General features: G+C 42.3%; 1 protein-coding gene across 1 annotated transcript in view; it reads right to left on the reverse strand.

The window, feature by feature from the left end:
• Window positions 1–3,354: 3,354 nt before the first annotated feature.
• The window catches only part of ISM1 (isthmin 1), a 38,616-nt gene continuing 22,869 nt past the window's right edge, over window positions 3,355–19,101 (reverse strand). Inside the window, exons 3-6 of the mRNA XM_088525993.1 lie at window positions 11,495–11,762; window positions 8,517–8,660; window positions 6,016–6,105; window positions 3,355–4,376 (exon numbers count right to left, since the gene is read on the reverse strand). Coding sequence (XP_088382119.1) covers window positions 3,859–4,376; window positions 6,016–6,105; window positions 8,517–8,660; window positions 11,495–11,762 — 1,020 coding nt within the window. The 3' untranslated portion in view covers window positions 3,355–3,858. The remainder of the gene's footprint in view (window positions 4,377–6,015; window positions 6,106–8,516; window positions 8,661–11,494; window positions 11,763–19,101) is intronic.

Genomic DNA, 19,101 nt, shown 5'->3' on the forward strand with positions numbered 1-19,101 from the left:
TGGAGCGCGTGACTAGGGATATCCCAAATTAATCTACACGCATGTATGGATGGCCATATAAATATGCGCATGTGTGTGTCTTTTATATGAAATACGAAGCCAGTCATTTCTTAGCCAACCCCCTAATTTGGGCGAAGAGGCGCAGGCACGATGGAAACTGCCCACACATTTTTCCACTGCGAGTTACAAGGGGAACGGGGGTGGAAGCGGGTGGCCGGGAGCGCGGGCTCCCTCAGCTGTCACGGCGAGGGCGCGCAGCCAGGCGCAGCGCGCGCTCATGCCGCTGTGGGGGAAGAGCTGCGCCCTGGCCTGCTCCCCACCGACTGCTGGCCCACGCTGTGAGGCAGCGGCCTCTGCAGCCAGGGAGGCCGCTTCTCCCTCCCTCTGGGTGTGAGGAGCTCTGTGCTGCTCTCCAGGCGTCATGCATGTTCTGCTGCTGCTCCTGGTGCTCTTACCCCTGTGCTATCTAAAGCTCCGCCGCTGGGCTGGCAGGCTGGCTGTGAGCTTCCTCCAACCTGTGTCTAGTGGTGCTGAGGTGTTCCCCTGATGGAAAAGCCAGGATCAGTCTGTGAGGACCTACAGCTCCCCTGGAGAGCTGGGGTCAGAGATGCCACCTTGGCCTTGGTGTCATGCAACTGTGTTGGCCAGGCTGAGAACCATCCCATCCCGTCCCCTCCCATCCACGGGATTTGTGGCAGGTCTTGTGGAGATACCTTCAGTATGGAGATTGCATGGCTGGTTATTTGCTGCATGGCTTGTTGAGGGCTACAATGTTCTCTGTGCCCACCCTCCACTCAGCCTCCTGCTGCAGTCTGACCCCACCACTGCGCTCTAGTTGTGAGGTTGTTGTGAGCTTTATTTGGCACTGGGCCATGGGAGCCACCAAGCTGCCTCAAAAAAGATGGGCTGGAAGAGACTGCCGCTGGAGAAGGAAAAGCAAGAAAATAATTTCTAGCCTGTCCAGCTTCGGGTGTTGAAATCTAGATCTGTCAATGGATCAAGGTTAAAAAATACCCTGAATCATTCGAGTGGCTTGATTTTACTGCACAGCTACACAGCTGTATTGGCACCAGAGTGAGGCAGCACAGAGCAGCTGGAGGCCAAAAGCTACGAGCGCCTTACACTGGCTTTGCTGATGTGAAATGGGCATGTGGGACTGCTGTGATATTAGGAAATTGCTGTGAAGCTCCTACTTTTAAGTCTCCTTCTGGGAAGCAGGATGGCTGCTGGGGAAAGAGTCATTGAGGATGTCACAGTATTGAGACCATGAACCTTCCCATATTTAAAAATTTTGTTTCGGTCTTTGAGTATGTCTCATCTATGATAACTAACAGACAGAATAACTGCCGTTAAGTAGTCATCTGTGCCTGGTAAGATTGGACCACAGCCCCTTCCCTAGATTTTATTCAGATGTGAATAGCTATATGTTTAAGAGATTGAGCAAAATTTGGCAACTGCAGTGCCAATACCTAGCTAAGGCCTGCTGTGAAGGTGCAGTTGCACCTTCCAGGTGCAATTCTAGTTGTCAGAAAAAGAAATCAAGAAAAGGAGAAAAGCAGGCCAGCCCTGAACGAATCATAATGCATATTATACAATAGTGTAATTTTGTTTCTAATAGTCTATTGCTTAAGACAGCAGAAGTGCACGTATGCTCTTGATCTGTGAGTCAGGACCAAGCCTGAGAATAGCATGGTTGCTCTTGCGGAGGCTTTAGGCTCCTTCAGCACTCCTAGCTTTGGCAATGTATGAGCTGCAAGGCCTGAAACTTTGTGCACCATTTCATTTATTAGAATAACTTTTTTTTCTTGGTGCTTTGTTTTTTTTTTTTTATTAATGGTGTAGTAACATCTCTCAACAGTATCATAATTTACTAATCCACAAAATGGAGGAATATGTTGTATATTTCAGGAATGGTGACTGCCTGCTCATTGCCCTCCTGGAGAAACATGAGACTCGCTCCCTCTCACATTGCTAAGTGAAGTAAAAAGCAGGGCTTTCTACCTCATATTGCAGAAAATACCTGTCTTCCCTACTAAGTGACTGATCCTGGCATTGCTTATGCCTTTCATCCATCTGCTGTCAATTTACCTTCCGCCAGCCAGCGGCTCCTTCTTATGACCTTGCAAGAATTCACATAAGCTGCTTTCTATAAAAGTCAAGGGGTGATCTCCATGTTTACCCTCTTGCTCAACTAACCATGTTTTGTTATTGCCAGCTAGCGCTAGAGTATATCCACCGCCCCCCCAGCCTCCCATCTGACACTGCATCTGGGAAGACCTGAGGATGAGGCCAAAATTTCCAGCTGCTGAAGTTTCCTCAGTTGATTAGTTGCTGTTGCGTGTGTGCAGTAGCTCTTTCCCAGATCTCATCTCTCTGGAAATGCAGAGCGTTTTTCTAATGCGTGAGCTTCCACCTCCAGGGCACATCTGTGTCAGCACACTGAATCCCAAAAGTCACATTTCTGTAGTGACATTGAGCCCTGGCATTCTGGATGAAAAAAACAACTTCCACCAAGACAGGCTTTTACAGGATGGAACTGCAAGTATTTATTTACCCATGGTGTCATTTTTATCCTTCATGAAAATGCAGATATCAGTTGTTTAATTACAGGACCGTGTACGTAAACTTGTACTTTATAGAAATTTGGAAGAAAAACATTTGCCTAGCTTAATCTTTGCAATCAAGTTCCATCTACAGAAGCCTTTCATGTTATAGACATATTCCACGTGTGACTTGCTGTTAGAATTTAATAAATACTTTACAAAAATAATGCTAGCTTTTAAAAAAATTAAGAAACTTTAACTCACCAATAGTTCCTCCCAGACAGCTTCTTTAAAATAGCTTCTTCCATAGGATACTGTACACTCAGCATATGATAAAAAGGGAAAAAAGGCTGGTTGCATGCTTTATCCCAGGGATATATTTAGGAATGTACCTTCTGCTTTTTCCTGATATTTAACAAGATAAACTTCTTTCTTTTCTTGAAAGAAAGAAAAAAAAAAAAAAAAAAAGCTCTAAACACTCTTCATATTAACAACTGGGAAATACCTGGATTCTTTTTTCCTTTGGCATAGTTTCCTTTTCTGGCCTCACCTCACCTTTACGCTCAGTTTGCAGGTCCCTGCCCACCACGTAGGAGTGAAGTCCTGCCCGCCGCAGCTCCGCGTCTGGCCAGTCTCCAGGAAGGTGCCAGTGCAGAATCACTGCATGGTACTGTTTCTGCTCCATAGGAAAACTCAACCACAGCTCCCTCTCCCTGCAGTCCTAGCCCGGATGGGGAGCAAGCACCTGAGCTTGGGATAACAGGAAGAATTCCAAGAAAGAAATGCTTTCAACCACTGCCCTTCCAAAAAAGCAGCTTCCTTTCTTAGATATGACTAATCATGAAATCAATTATAGAGTAAACTGATGCTGTAGGTGCAATAATCTCACAAACCATTCCCATACGGAAGAATACATTCTTCAGTCCTACTATTTATAATAGCTTTTAAATATGTGCCCTCAACTGGGCCCTTGGGCCTGATGCTGATGTGAGCTGCTCCCCGCACCTCACACTTACACTATAGATGGGGAATAAAATGAAATGCACATTATTAAACAAATATTAGTGAATTATAAAGTCCTACTAGGACAAGTTTTAGGTATGTCTGTATGTAAAAATAGGTGTGTGTGAAATAGAGAGATATGTATATAAATTACACACACTATGAAAAATATTTATGTATTATATTACAACTATATACATTCATTAGAAAGAAACTGATAACCCCTATTGAGGAGATAATGCAGCAGCCATTAGCAGTTCTTTAGCACCCAAAAATGAATGCCTTTTTTTGTTTGAAGAGGAGGAAAATCTTCTCAGTATTCCCTTGCTTCTTGAAATTGCTTGTAGTAGTCTTCATCTGAAGGATTTTCTGTACACTTCTGCCCGTTGTTGGGAGGCCGAGCTTCGTTGTACCGGCTCCAGTCCCCTTTGCATATAATCCATGGCAGAATGTCCACTTTGTAATGGAGCTCTGCTGAGAACTCAATGCTGATCAGGTTGGGCGTACCTGCCCCTTTCCCTCTGGTGATCAGCTGCATGTTATCATCGTAGCAGCAGTGCTGCGCCGCAAGCGTGGTGCTTTCCAAAGACAGCATGGAGCGGATGCAGTATCGTGCAGTGGGCTTATAGATCTCCAGTTTCTCCTTTGGACCACTTGCATCTTTCCAGCGAAAGTTTTTCCGCTTAACCCGATCATAGATTTCAGCAGTGCTGTATGCAACTTCTCTGGGGTAGGCACATGGGCAGCTGGGAAGATCATTGACCACTTTGTGCATGTATTTCTTCAAGAACTCACTTTTGCAGCTCATCCATCTTTCACAGCTATCAGTATCTGTTTAAAGGCAGGAAATGGAAACTTAAGATACATTATGCAGCACCCCCTTTGCATGCCCAGTGATAACAAATGAGCAAGGTGTAACTGTTCAGCACCAGCACTTTGCTTAAGAAAGAAAAGGCAGTAAAGGCTTGTCTCACTGCCTGCAATGTGCTAATGTGCTGTTTTGTCAGATAAAGAAATCAAACATATGGCTGCTTTTTAAAGGCCCCTTAAGTGGCCCCCGGGCCACTCTGAATTGTGTTACAGTACCATGCCAATAAGATGCTTTGGCATTCCTAGTACCTGGTGAATTCCAGTTAAATCTTCTGGTATCCCACTGAGGCGCAACAGGCAACGCAATGGGTTTGCAAGCAGCAGAAATGGGCAAATCATTTTCCCTAAAGTTACTGCGATCTGCAGGCAGTCTCGTGTTTAAATCCCTAATTCACACAGCCTTGTTAAGACAGCAAATTCAGGTGAAGTTCCTAGTGACACTATAAACAAACACCAAGATTTCAAAAAAGACTGTATTTTCTAAATTCCATTATGAATCCCTAATACAGTCTTTTAACTAATTGATATATTTTAGTCTCTGTCCACCCAAAGGGGTATTTCAAGCAGCTGTGGTTTCAACATGGAGATTGATACTAGCTAGCTAATGGCATCTCACAAATTCCACCAGAAGTGATTCAGAGTCAGAAAGGGCACATGTGGCATAATATCACTGTGCCTGCATATTAGTAGGCTTTAGTGGCACCAGAGCCATACTTTGGATTGGAGAGATTTATAGACTAGTAGCATATTTAATACTGACACTTTATTATTGGCAAGAGTCTTGACAGAGTCCAATTACACGTCTCTGTTTCAAGCAGCTCTATCATGCTATAGGCTTGCTCTACACCTGTTTAACAAGACTCTGGAATAAGGCAAAAGTTGGTCCCAAAACTTTTACTGCAAACATACTTGCAAAATATTGACTTAGTGATTCGTGTCCTGTTTTTCTAGCTCTTTAAAAAGTCATGCCCCAGCTGTCATCAACTATTGTGCTCTACTACCACAGGATGACCATGATGGATTACATTATTTATCCAATTAGTAGTTCAGCATCTAAGAGTTGCCACACTATAGTGTCCCTGGAGGATGAAATCAAAACATAATATCGCTTGGGCAGAGTTTTATATAGATATCTACGGAAAATCAGTATCAAGTCATGCCCTACAAAATTGCTTTGGCTAGCTTTACACACATATATATAAATGCTACTCATGTTGATGAAAGGCATTGTATGTTTTTAATGTGACTGTTTTATCTAAAATGCTTTAATTGTATAATCCATTCGAGGCTATTTCAGTAATATGCTAAACAGTGTTTGATTTTTCTCTCCATTTGTGTGTAGCCTGATAGCTCCTTTCTGAACTAGGATAGCAAATCACTATTTTATAAAGAAAATGGGGCACAGATGTTTACTAAGAGCTAAGAGGGGAAAAACTCTATGACAGAAGCAAACTGAGGTCCACCTCATAGGCTTAAGCAAGGTAATAAATGGTCGTTTTTATTAAGACTTCTAATGATGAGTTCAACATCTGAGTGAAAGGCAAAGAAAAATCTAAGGAAGCATCTTCACTACTACTGAAAGATTGATTAGGCTGCTTACCAACTTCAAAGAGTTTAGTAGCGTTGAAATCTTCACTTCCTGCGAGTAAGCTCACTTCCGTGGCAGCCGTCCTGAAGGTATCTTCAATCCCTAAGAAAAGCACATGTTAGTGGTGGCGGTATTTTTCTACTAAAAAAAAAATGCAATATATTAATTGACTCTGCTGAAGTAAACATCCTTTCATTGCTATTTCAGTTTGGTCTGCTTTCCAGCCTAAAATTTCCCACCCTGTGCTAAAGCCCAGGCTTTAAAATGAACATCTCTTCAAAGAAACATTTGAACACTGTTTTGTTTTATTCCATGAATTAAAGGTCTCTAAAGAGAGAGAGAGAGAAAAAAAAAAAAAAAAAAAAAAGCTCTTTAATATGTGATAACTATGTGGTTACTAATGAAGCCTGTTTGCCTTCCATCTCCTCTCCAAAGAACTTTCTCCTGATCTCTTGAAAAGGGGCATAATAGTGGCTTACAAAGCTTCAAAACAGCCTCAGGCAGCTTTCCAATAAAATTATCATAGGGTTTTGCCTTAGCTTCAGCAGTAGATGCAGAATAATAGATACCCCAGAAGACATTACAAGGCAGTAATTCACCGCTGGAATTACAAACAGTAGAAGCTGAGCTTTGCCCTTCTCATTTAAAAAATGTCAGCACAGCCTCAGAGACTGGATATATTTTGCTTGCTGATCGTTGGGGGTCTGTTGTATGACATAATATGTTCTTTCAAGTTGCCACTGATTGATACTAGCTGGTAATAAATACTGGGGAATATAACTGGGGGCTACAGAGTTTCTTCTCATTTTAACCCCTTATTCAGGTTTTAGGATGTATGAGAACATACAGAAATGCTTCTTTCCTGAACTGCCTAGCAGCCATCTGCCTTGCGATAGATACATGCACCTATCTGTGACCAAGAAACTTCTGCCCACTTGCCCTACCATGGTACCTAAGTCTCTCTCTGGCATTGCTGCCATTTCATTTTCTGCCAAAGAAAGATCTAACCTTCAGTCAGAATTTCTACTTTTCTGAATCATCACGCAAACTCAGTGAAATGCGTAGCACAGCATGCGTTTTTATTTCTCTCTGATCTTGGGAAGGAATGGGATGCACACAGCTTGGGCGTTTTAGGATCTACCGCATCACTGTATTACAAACTTGCCTAAATCAAAACACTCAGCAGCATTTAAAGAACAGCAGGAGACAAGTTTTCAATAGCGACTTTAAATCTTTTATGATATAGGTTCAAGTGCTCAGGCCTGCTTTGAGCAAAAAAATGTGATGATGCTAGGGTCACCACCATTACTGATATTTAAATGCCAATGCCTGTAGATGGATGGGAGTTGGAATAATAAGGCTCCTTCGCTTTGCCATATTTTCCAAATGTATTCAAGACAAAAATTTGCTTTCCTTCTTCCCACTATGCGCAGATGTTGAGGGACCAAACTTGCTGTTTGATAATTTTCCAACTATCAAGCAACAGACTTTGAAACAGAGACAGCGTTTCAAACTTAACACCAGACTTCTTTGACTTTCTCGGACAATGAAAGCAACAACAGAGTTTTAAAATAGATCTATATATCATAGAATCATAGAATCATAGAATGCTTAGGGTTGGAAGGGACCTCTAGAGATCATCTAGTCCAACCCCCTGCATACGCAGGGACACCTAGAGCACGTGGCACAGGACTGCGTCCAAGCGGGTTTTGAAGATCTCCAGAGAAGGAGACTCCACAACCTCTCTGGGCAGCCTGTTCCAGTGCTCTGTCACCCTCACTGTTAAAAAATTTTTCCTTAAGTTCCTATGGAATTTTTGATGTTTCAGTTTCCGGCCATTTCCTCTAGTCCTATCAGTGGCCACCACTGAAAAGAGACCATCCCCATCCTCTGCACTCCCTCCCTTGAGGTATTTATATACACTGATTAGATCCCCTCTCAGCCTTCTCTTCTCCAGGCTGAACAGGCCCAGCTCCCTCAGCCTCTCCTCATAGGGCAGATGTTCCAGGCCCCTGATCATCCTTGTGGCCCTGCGCTGGACTCTCTCCAGCAGCTCCACATCCCTCTTGTACTGTGGAGCCCAGAACAGGCACAAAATTGAAAAGCCATATAACTGGGGAGACTTTGCTCACAACACATGGTGCCATGCACATTCCCTGCTCTGCAGGCTCTGAGCTCACTGTTTTCACAGTGTGGCTATTGCAAAATTCTAAAATTAATGTGAATTTATTCCATGAGAATGGATTACCCTCTTCAGGATACAAACATACTGTGCGCAAAACTGACTGACATTGATTTAAAAAAGCCCGTATTCAGCTTTTAAGTCCCATGGGACAGCACGCTGCATCTGTTATCGTATTATTACTGGAGAAGAACCTGCCTTTTGAAAAAAGCCCCTGAGAGCCGGCAGGCCTCTCTGCAGCAAGGCTCCCACATCGCCACGGAAGAATCGCGACCTCGGCTCTGTGCGCGGGCGGCCTCTGCCCCATCCCACCTCGGAGGGCAATGCAAACCTGGGCAGTTGGGCCGGTCGCAGGTGCGGGACTCGGTGGCGGTGCACGCGTAGCCACAGGAGCGCGTCCGCTTCTGGCTGCCGCTGCCACAGGTGACGCTGCAGAGGGACCATGGGCTCCAGTCTCCCTCGCCATCCATGTAATCTGGGTAAGAACAAAGATAGGGAAGGAAATGAAGAAACAAAACTCCTACTGCCCCAAACTACTGTGTAGTGTTTTTTATTAAGAAGGCAAAACAAGAATGGGATCCAGATGTCTCTACCTGAAGCTCGGGCTAAGTGCCAGGCATAAGCCTGCTGTTTAAATGGTTTTCACACTTGACTCTCCTCAGGGAAATGCGTGCAACATTATTTGAAAAAATATTTCCTTTCTCTTTTGACCTTTTGGCAGCTGAGAATCCTCAGTTGCAAAGCTGGGTCATGAACTAACAGTACACATCGATGCACATAATTTCCCAGTATACAGGGATATGCTTTCTGACCACAAACTAATCGGGCACGGGATAAATTAAGTTTTCTTTTTCTCCTCTTCAAAACACACAGCAATGGCACAACAGAATTCAGTTAATTAATTTAGGAGACACAATGAATGCTGGACTGTAGGAGGCTGATGGATCATGTGTGAATGCTGCAATTTTGTTCTTCAGTCCCTCAAAGAGAAAACAGATATTATAGGAAGATGTGTCAACGAATATAAGGAACTGCACATTCCACTTGCACTCAGAACAAAAAGCAGTTGGTAGTAATTCATGTGAATTATTAATATCATTAACTCTGATCCTTTACTTGGAGCCTTCTGAAAAGGAGACATGACTTTAGTGGTAGGCAGCCCAGGACACACAACGCCACGTTCTCACTCTTGAGGCTCGATGCCACCATCACTATTTAACTGTCTTAGGGGAAGACTCCTTTGTCAGCTGTTGCACACCCTGCCTTGCAAAGGCCACCTTGTCCCAGGCGGCCAGTGCCAGGTTATCTGCATTCCCGCTGGCCTCCCACCTTTCAGCTGCCCCGGAATGGCCAGAGGTTTGTCTCTCACTGTCGAAACTCTGGTTCAATGTCCATTACCAAAACACCAGAGAAACGTTACCAAACGTTACCAAAACACCCGAGAAATGGTGTTTCTCTGCCAGTGCTAGGAGATGCCTAATGGACTGCATGGACACAGCGGACAGTCTGCTGATTTGGGTTAAGTCGGCAGTAGTAGCAAAGCGAACCTGGGGGTTAGTGACTCGAGTCAGCCCTGCTCTGTAGCTCAGGCTGAACACACACGTGCATGCAGGACACAGGGCTGGATCCCTGTCCGCGCGGCCCTCCGTGCTGCGCATGGCCTCTTGGCCACGCTGTCTGACGGTGTCCTGAGCGGGTTTGTAGCTCACGTAACCTGATTTGTGCCATATGTAATGAACGGTGACAATTCTGTGGGATGCTATTAAGCATTTACTGCCAGGATAGGGGAAGGTTATATTTCCCCCTCTCCACAAGCTGCCTAAATGCGAGATCCCTGAGGCAGAGGCCTGAGGTGCTTTTCCTCCTAGGCCCAGTTCTCCTTTGCTGTGACCAAGGTGGGACTGTGCTGAGCAGGGAGATGCCTGTGAAACACATCAACAACTCCATGTCTGGAAGCGGTGGAAAAGGCCTGCGTGGAGGAGACCTGCTGCTACATCCTCCTGGCCAACACCAGTGGCAGGCAACGAAGGCCAGGAGTCGCGAGCAGTAAACAGGGTGCTCTGGTGTACGGCAGAGAGCTCCAGGATAATTTTCAGGCCTACCTACCTAGTGTTTATACTCTGCCATAAAATACACAGTATCTCCTCTTAAAGCAAGCAGGGTTAGATGTTCAGCTGGCTCTAAAGCTGTCCTATTTTTCTATTTGTAATTTTTCATATATTTTCTACCTTTTTGTGTGTGTGTGTGTGTGAAAGCAATTTTATTTTACCTAAATGAATAACTACCTATTATGTGAATTCTTGGCAATAAAACATGCCCACAAATAAACGCAGGTGCAAAAAGAAGGGATAGACTTCAAGCTTCTGGCCACAAAATTTAATACATATGTATGCATTTCAATACACAATTCAATGAAAAGATTCTCTCAAATGGCTCTTGGACTTAAAAGTTAACTGAAACAGGGAAAAATAAGACTGAAATAGTACACGACAGCCACTCTGTGGTATCTAGGTAATGTAACAGAAATGTCAGGGGAAAAATATTGTGGCTTTGAAACCCTGTTCTTTCTAACAAAAAATTTCTGTATTTACTTACAGCTTAAGGCTGAGAAGTTGTGAGCTACCTGTGATCCCTGCGGTGCACACACTAATTCACCTCCCTTAAGTCATTCCTATGTGGATAGCTGCAGCCCACTGGAATAAATGTATAAATGCAATAAATGTATATATAAATGTAGCTCCTTTCTGTTTCTAGTTTCTGCAACTATGTTGTACAACAAGCTGAAAACAATTGTTTTCACCATGACCCATCTGGAACAGAATTACACACTCAAATACACAATGTTCCTGTTGCATATGCCACTCCTCACACATAATTCATCTTATTTGTGTAGCCATCAAATACTACCATGTTTTAGATCTTGCTTATTTATCCAATAATTTTATTTTAGTTCCCAAACCACAGTATGATTCTAAATTTGTACTTATCCTTACTCTAAAAATAAATATAGAACCTTGCTTCCTTTGTTTTTTTTTCAAAAAAGTACACTTATGACTTAAAAAAAAAAGTCCTCTTATGGGATAACTGGTATGATTTTCAAGATTATAGACTTACTAGTGGAATGTAGCTACCACAGTACGGCTTGTGCATCTGCACAGATTTGTATTTAAAAGCTGATGAACAAAAGCCACATGTTTAAAAATTCTGTTTTGTTTGGCCTGCTTCCAGTGATGCCTCACCATTCTCATTTCCCCCAAATTCGTTTTACAATCCCAAGATGCCCATAAGAGGCCAGGAACGCAAACTTACCATACTCTGGCTGTTCCTTGGACTCGAATGTCCGGTGACTGGGTGCATGACTATCCCACCCACCAAGAGGACTGAGGAAGTTACTGTCTTCAGTAGTGCTGTCATACTTGTAGTCCTGGTCCCCGCTACTCATGCGTGTCAAGGTGGAGGACCTCTGCCACCAGGTTCTCCAGTCAGGTGATGGGACTGGCCAGTTAGGTTTGCTGCTCTCCTTCTGCAGATCCTTTTCTGGCTCCGTGTCAGGGCCATCAACCACTTCAATGGTAACCTGTGGGATTCAAAATAGACCAGGTTATCCTTCAGTAATTGCTTCTAGTCAGTGATAAATTTTCTACACAGCAAAGAGAAATGCCTTGCAAAAGGGCTGTGAAATACTGTAGGGTTAGCATGTTGTAGACCATATGTGGATTACTGAGCCCAGAGATATGCAGAGACTGAGTGATTCCTTCTGCTACCTCTGCTGAATCAGACCTTGGAATAAAGTCTAGGAAAAATCCTGCACAAAATAATAACCCATGCTGTGTATAAAAACCTTTGCAGCAGAATCTTCTGCCTGATGGGGAAAAGATGTTTAAACTCGAACATGTATGACCAGGAAAAAGAACACCAAATATGTTACTTGAAATACACTAGGACTGAATTTGAGGCAAGTGTGAAGCATAGCAGAGTGTAGAGTCTGTTCCAAACACTTGAGCTCACTCAACATGGGGCTAAGTAAGCCCGTGAGTGGAAGGGGAAAGGCACAGAGGCCAAGGTCTCTGCATGGCCAACTTGGGTTGCATCTGCCTTGCCCTCTAGTGGCAGCTGAGCCATCCCAGCATGGCCCACCCAGCAGCACTGTTTCTATCACAGGTTATTACTGCTACATGCAAACACACTATTTGTGGTGATAAAAGACAGCAGGCCTTTTTAACCACTGCTCAATAAGTCACTGGCTGCTAAACTCTCTGAATTAAGTCTGCTTTCTGTGCTGTGGAGTGCAACAACACACAATCAGGTCGCATTTCTGCAGAATCCAGAGCTGAGATTCAAAGCTTTCTGTCCAGTTCACTTGCAATCATGAATATAAATATAAGTCTGCACAAGGACAACACTTGATTGCTCTCTTTCTGTGCAAAACAACATGCAATTGCAAAACTCTTAGATAAATATTGTGCATTTATATAGATGGCTATTTACGTAGAAATAGGAACTAGCCATCAGAAGCCTTGGCTCCATGAGTCATGGAAGCACAGTGTCACCACAGATACATTGTGGCTCAGAGCCATCAGAATGCTCTGAAGCTCTGGGCTACTGAAGTTTACTGATTAAGCTGGATTGGCTAAGCAACCATAATACTGAAGCCACCATCAGATATATCTGTGTTTAATAAGCAGGGAGGTTTTCCTTTGTGCTTCATAGATTTGCAATGCAATCTTTCAAGACAGCAAGTCATTGAAAACAGAGTGTGTAAAAGCAGGAAAAATAAAACAACCTACCATTACACTAAAATGCCTTTACAAAGGTACATGGATCTGTATTTTGGATAGAAGATTTAGTTTTATAAAACTGCTATTAGTAAAATCAGAGCACACACTTTTTCTCTGCAGTAAAAAGGCTAGTGCCCATATTTCTTGAGCTACCCATGAGTGCTACATAAGAAGAGAAACTAGCAGTTGCTGCAATAGCTTAATGGGGCCACACCACAGCGATGCTGCTGTCCTAACACCAAACAGCAGAGATGCAGAGCAATGCAAATGTACCCTTTTTAGAGAATAGAGATTTTGCATCTATTTTATGCTTTGGCTTTGACCATAGACATGATTATTGAAATAAAATGCCTTTGAGGCTATTAGGAAGCCCTGCTGCAAGAAAGAATAAGAAAGTACTGTTGTCAGCCTAATAAAGTCTTTGCACATGAGATATTTTACTCCCAGACTAAATGTATAATCAGGCTCATTACTTCATTAAACATCAGTTTCTACAGACCATTAATTAAAATAGATTTCTTAAGTTTGAAAGCATTAGGGTCAGTTCAGGGATTCCAAATCACCCCATCGATCCAAGCAAAACAGAGTTTTCAGAACAAGAGTAAATGATGCTACTGAGTGGCTCACATGGTGCGCTGCTGGCCAGTTGCAGGGCTCTAGCACTGCCCACGTGAAAATTAAGAGTATGACTCTAGTGCTTGCTCTAGTAGTAAGTATTTTTAAGACCACATGAACTTTGTAAGCAGTGAGTCAGCAAAGAGAAATTTAAAAAAAATCTCTTGGAAAAAGAAGGCGAGGAGCACTTAATCATCAATCCCTTTTTTTTTTGGCACTCTGTAGCTACATGATAGTGAGTCAGGATGACCACCCATTATTTTAGCCATGCAAGTTCGAAGAGCCACGAAGATTTAATTTAGCAGACCTATTCAGGATGCCAGCTCAGTTGAAGCAAAAGAGGGTTTGCAGGGTGAGAGAAACTGTGATTAGGCCAACTGCTACACTGGGGAAGCAGAGAAATGAAACAGACTCAAACTTTCAGGCTCAAAAGGCTTAGAGCCTCAGGCCTCCATGAGCGCTGCCACTAACCGACTTTCAAGACATGTCTGTGCAATCAGGTATCCCTCTTCAGTCTATGGTTACCATCAAGCAGGCTTAGTATGAGGGCCTTTAAAATGGAGTTTCTAGCTTCTAGGCTGGACCTAACCTGCCAGTGAGTTTCAGGCAGCATGAAAGCTAGGCCAGCAAAGGCAGGACAAGGAAAGATGCTCCAGGTGGAGTTTTTGTGCATGGATTTACCTTGTGGCAGCCAAGGGGTGAGGAACCTCCCCTTCTTGCATGCAACAAAAAGTTCTATTTTACCTGGAGCTTACAGCTTTCATTGTGGTCTGACATATCTCTGTACTCCTTGCTCCTTTGCTTTAGGCTTGATTAAAAGTTTGTTTGCTTAACATTTGGCATTAAAAACATGAAAAAAAAAAAGTCAATGAATCCCAGGATTGCCTGAATTGCCACTCAGACCATTGAAGACTTTGACTTGGGAATTCCTAATTTTAGATCTGCACCTTCCTTAGGCAGGGAGGGAACCCTCGAAGTCCCTCCACAATATGACCCAAGAGTTAAGACAGAAATCCTAAAAGAGTGCTTCTTGGACAAGCAATTGCTTCCCCAGCTTCCTTGTTTTGCTTTTGAAAAATGAGCTTACACTAAATTCTTCAGAGCACACACAGGTAGCTTTAACATTAGCCCATGACTACGAAGAAACAGATCTAGGACTAAATTTGTTAAAACAGGGCATTTACAGCAGCTCTGGAAAGCTTCCCTATGTCATGTAACAAAACATGTTCCATATAACCTCTCAAAAATTGTAAAATAGACCAAGTCTTGTATTTTTATTATGGAGGCTGTTTTAAAGGTTTCCTTTTCACTGATTTCTTCTTCCAGTGATTATCAAAACTGTAAACTGCTTTTGTCATGTTTCCCGAAGTGCCTGTGGGAGCATACTTTTTCTATAAATGTACAATCATCTCCAAAAGTCTTCAAAAAACCTAAAATGAAGCCACTTCTCTTATGGCAGTCTGAGATATTATAAATAACTCTAAAAATTGTAAAAATAATTGGCATAGGTACATTAAAACAACAGATTTGCAACAAATTTCTAATGTAACAAATGTATCAAGTACAGATGTCTTAAGCAACCAACATACAGTTTTCTTCTGTCCAAAAAAATACTGAAGATAAATATTATGCTCGTTGTTGGAGTGTACAAGAAGTTCTGCGTACTTCGTCCTGTTTACCGAGACAATGTTTCTGAAGTCACTTTAATGGTGTAAACATCGCCCTAAGCAACTGGAAGATTATGTTGCAGGAAGATCTACATTTGTGATATTGTGCAAGCAGCAGATTCTACTACATTTCTATCCTTAGCTTCCTTCATATAACTGATGCAATTCTTTAGTGCAGAACTTGGCCATTCGATAAGCGTAGAAATGTGCAAGTCAGCAATAAGGTAAGTGTAATAGCAGAACAGAAATCATAACGGAAAGCATTGTAAGGCATGGAAATCACATATTTAGTTTCACATTACGTGACTTCAATTAAAATGTTGTCAGTAGTGATACCAATTTATTTCTGGTTATGTCATGACAGCTCACAACAGCTTTGGGGGCTCAGAAAACTGGGTTATAGTTTATGCAGGTCTGAAAAGAAAGTGAAGAACACTTCAAAGTTTTCTGGGTGAGGGGAGAGAAATCTGAATCCAAATTTGTATTACAGGCTGTCAATCTGAGCAGTGCTCTCTGATGGGTCTTCCTGAACCCTAAAGTTCAAAATATGACCCCCAAATCCAGATTTGAATTTTGCCCGCTATGGCTACCTCTCATTATATTAAGAAATGAAACCAGGAGAGTGTTGCTCTTCAATGCAGTGAAACAGGCAGATTCCTGTAATGCTATAAATGACCTCTGAAAAATAAATACAATGAAATAAGTTAAATGCTCTATGCTGTATTGATGGAGATGGCCAGATTTGGCATAGATTAACCTGAGGAGGAGTTGGTTTGGAAAGCCTTCAGTAATTTTTCTTAAAGCAGATAATACATCCCTTACTATGTTGTTACTATGTTTTTCTGCATGTTCCCTGAGCGGTGGTTTTCCAGAGCATGCCACACTGCCATACAGCATATCGTGACAGGACTGTTGGGGAAGCAGCAAAACCCTGGGACAACACAGAACAGGACGACGCCTTCTTCAAGCCTGGAAAGCCATGAGTAAAAATGAAAGGGCAGGGGCAAAAGCAAAGGTTCAACTGCTAGCTGAGGTATCAGCCTCTGAGCAGAGAAAGAGCCACAGAGCTAGGGAACTGCTGAAAGACTGTAAAAGTCTTGTTGGATGGGAAGAACAAAGCCCATTGGAAGTGGAAAACAACCTTTTCTTATACACCTCCTATATGATTTCACTCTGCTTTACAGAAGCAGAAACAATTCTTTCTTATTCTTAACCCTGCTTAATTGCAAGGCCCACATAGGCATCTCTTGGCCTTGCTTAAATGAGTGCAAACCTACACCAAAAGGATTTTCCATTTGAGGGAGGCAACTGGGAGAAAATACAGTTTCTGTAATCATCTTCTCCTCCAAAAGTCTTCCAGGCATTCACAGAATAGTTGACATAGCAAAAACAAAACAAAAACCCTCCAAAGAAGCAAAACAGCCAGTCCTTGCTCATCAAGAGCTCCTGCAGTTACTCTCAAACAACCAGTGCTAAACCAGTGCTAACCTGAAACAATACAATTTTTTTACAAGGCTAGAATATCACAGAAAGACAAGTGCCATCCTGTCTCACATGGTGATGTGTGAGACATTTGTTTACTGGAGCTCTTATTGCTGTTTCTGAGCTTTTTTAGAAGACAATCCATTATATTTATATTTAGTTATCACCTGATAAGTGCAGCAGTGGCCTTGGGGCATGTGCTAATTTTCCTGAATTCCTGAGATTGTGTTCTGATGTCCACCACTTCTTCCCTGAAAGAGCACATAACCAGGGTATCAAAGAGCAATTACCTCCTCACAGAAAACCAGTGTAGGAAGGGCCATATCGAGAACTCACTGGACTATCTTTTTATACTGCATTCTTAGGCTTAGTTTTATGCCTGTTTACTAGAGTTTAAAAATATCCAGGCATAATTTTCCTTACTCCAAAATTCTTATTGGTCTACACATGTTTGTACTTGTAGGATTGAAAAGAGGCTGTGGGTCTGTAAGAGGTAAATGTGGCCTTTTTACTGTATATAAAATACACAGGCATTCATCCCCTTTCCAAACAAATCCCTAGCAGCTTTCCAGGTGGCTGTCCTCTACACAGATGGTACCTTTTTCCCAACTAGAAGCTGTCCAAATTATCCCTTGACTGTACACAGCGCCTGCAGGGCTGGAGGTAAAGCTGTCTGGGATGGGAAATGACATGCCAAGGGTAGGTGCTAGCAGAAAATGAGTTTGTATTCTCTTGCTTATTCAGCCCTTTCAAAATGTTATATATTACAATGCACATAATAGGTTAAAACTCCACAGATTTGGTGTATATGACTGTGAAGTCATGTCCTGAGACTTGGATTTTTAACTAACTCCCCCAGGATTGCAACTTGTAGAATCCAAAGCCCATATCCAGAAAGAAAAATGAGCATCGATTCTACTTTCACCTGCCAAACTGCGGATGAGATATTTGCAAGTAAACAAGTGTCGCTATTTCCATTCAAATAAATAAGGCATTGCTTAATGACAACACTGTAATCCTGTTTCTCCCAAAAGCGTAGACCACCTTTTACAACCCTTAACAAATTAACTCTCAGTAAAGACTGAACTGTTACAGAAATGCCCAAATCAGGAGCCTAAAGAAGGTCTATATATCCCTACTTACACACCTTAGTAAGTAGACTAAATATAATGGGAACGTTAAGGCGGCTATTTCTGAAAGGGCTGATCCTTGCACATAGCAACTCCGTGTTTAGTGCTGCTCAATGCTTTCTAGTTTACAGGTCTAGATTCCCAGTTCTTGGAGTTCAGCAAAACCCCTGACATAGCTGGCTGCCACATGCCCAACATCAGGTGGTGGAAGAAGAGGTCATAGCCACAAACAGTTGCTGCAAAGGCGAGTCAAGGGAATGTTTCCATCTTCCACTCTTTTATCTATTCCTTAGGTCTAAATATTAGGTGCTCTTAGCAAACAGTGAAGGCTCTTGCTTCCTCCTGTGCTCCTCTGTGGTTTACATAGTGTACAAACAAGGTATTAGGCTATTATCTCACACCACAGTTTGGGGCCCCTACAGCTTCCCTATCTTCCCTTCCCAAGGCTTTCTGGAAGGCTTCTCCTAGCGTGTGGGCCACGTAAAGTGACCACATGTCGAACATGTTTACTCCCTTGGCCTGTCAAGCATTGGGCCAGCACTTGATCCAAATCTGTTAGACTTTGACGTGCTGGAAGCCATCTCTGAAGTAATGGAGTCAACTCCGAGACAGCGTGTTCTCTCCTGATAATGTTGTTCTGTCATAAATACATCTTTTATATCTTACGTATGTATGTACGTACCTCTTAGATGTATCAAAAAGATGGTAATTTTGTGGGTTGGGGGCCTATGACAAGCCAGAAATTTATTTAACCAGAAAACTAGTTCTATTAGTGCTTTGTTTTCATAAGCACATCTTAGGCAGAACAACATTTCAATTTATTGTTTTGGTTAAAAAAGACTGCTTATTAATGCCAATTTTGCTTTAAGGCTCTGAATTAAAAACAAATCACTCATTTTTTCCTCTTTCTAATCCTTGAAGTTTCAAGATATAAATGGCTTGTAAGAGGCCATTCCAAACCAAAAAACAGTTTGAGGAATAACATAAAACAAAGTTTCTTACAGATGACTATTTTTTTAACTCCAGGCAGCTGCTGCAGAATTAACATTTAAGTCTTAGTTCCATACAGAGGACCACATTTTGAGTTGGAACTTAAAGACATACTACAATCTTTGGGAATGGTTACAATTTATAAGAGCATAATAGAAGAGAATCTGTTCACAAACAAATTTTAAAACAGATAACTGGAAACAGAATTTAAAATACTTACCTAAAGTCAAAGAAAAGAGTATATTCTAAAATGG

The sequence above is a fragment of the Tinamus guttatus genome, unplaced genomic scaffold, assembly GCF_059628265.1.
Source record: "Tinamus guttatus ecotype Peru unplaced genomic scaffold, ASM5962826v1 Tinamus_guttatus_pri_ptg000241l, whole genome shotgun sequence".
Taxonomy (NCBI): domain Eukaryota; kingdom Metazoa; phylum Chordata; class Aves; order Tinamiformes; family Tinamidae; genus Tinamus; species Tinamus guttatus.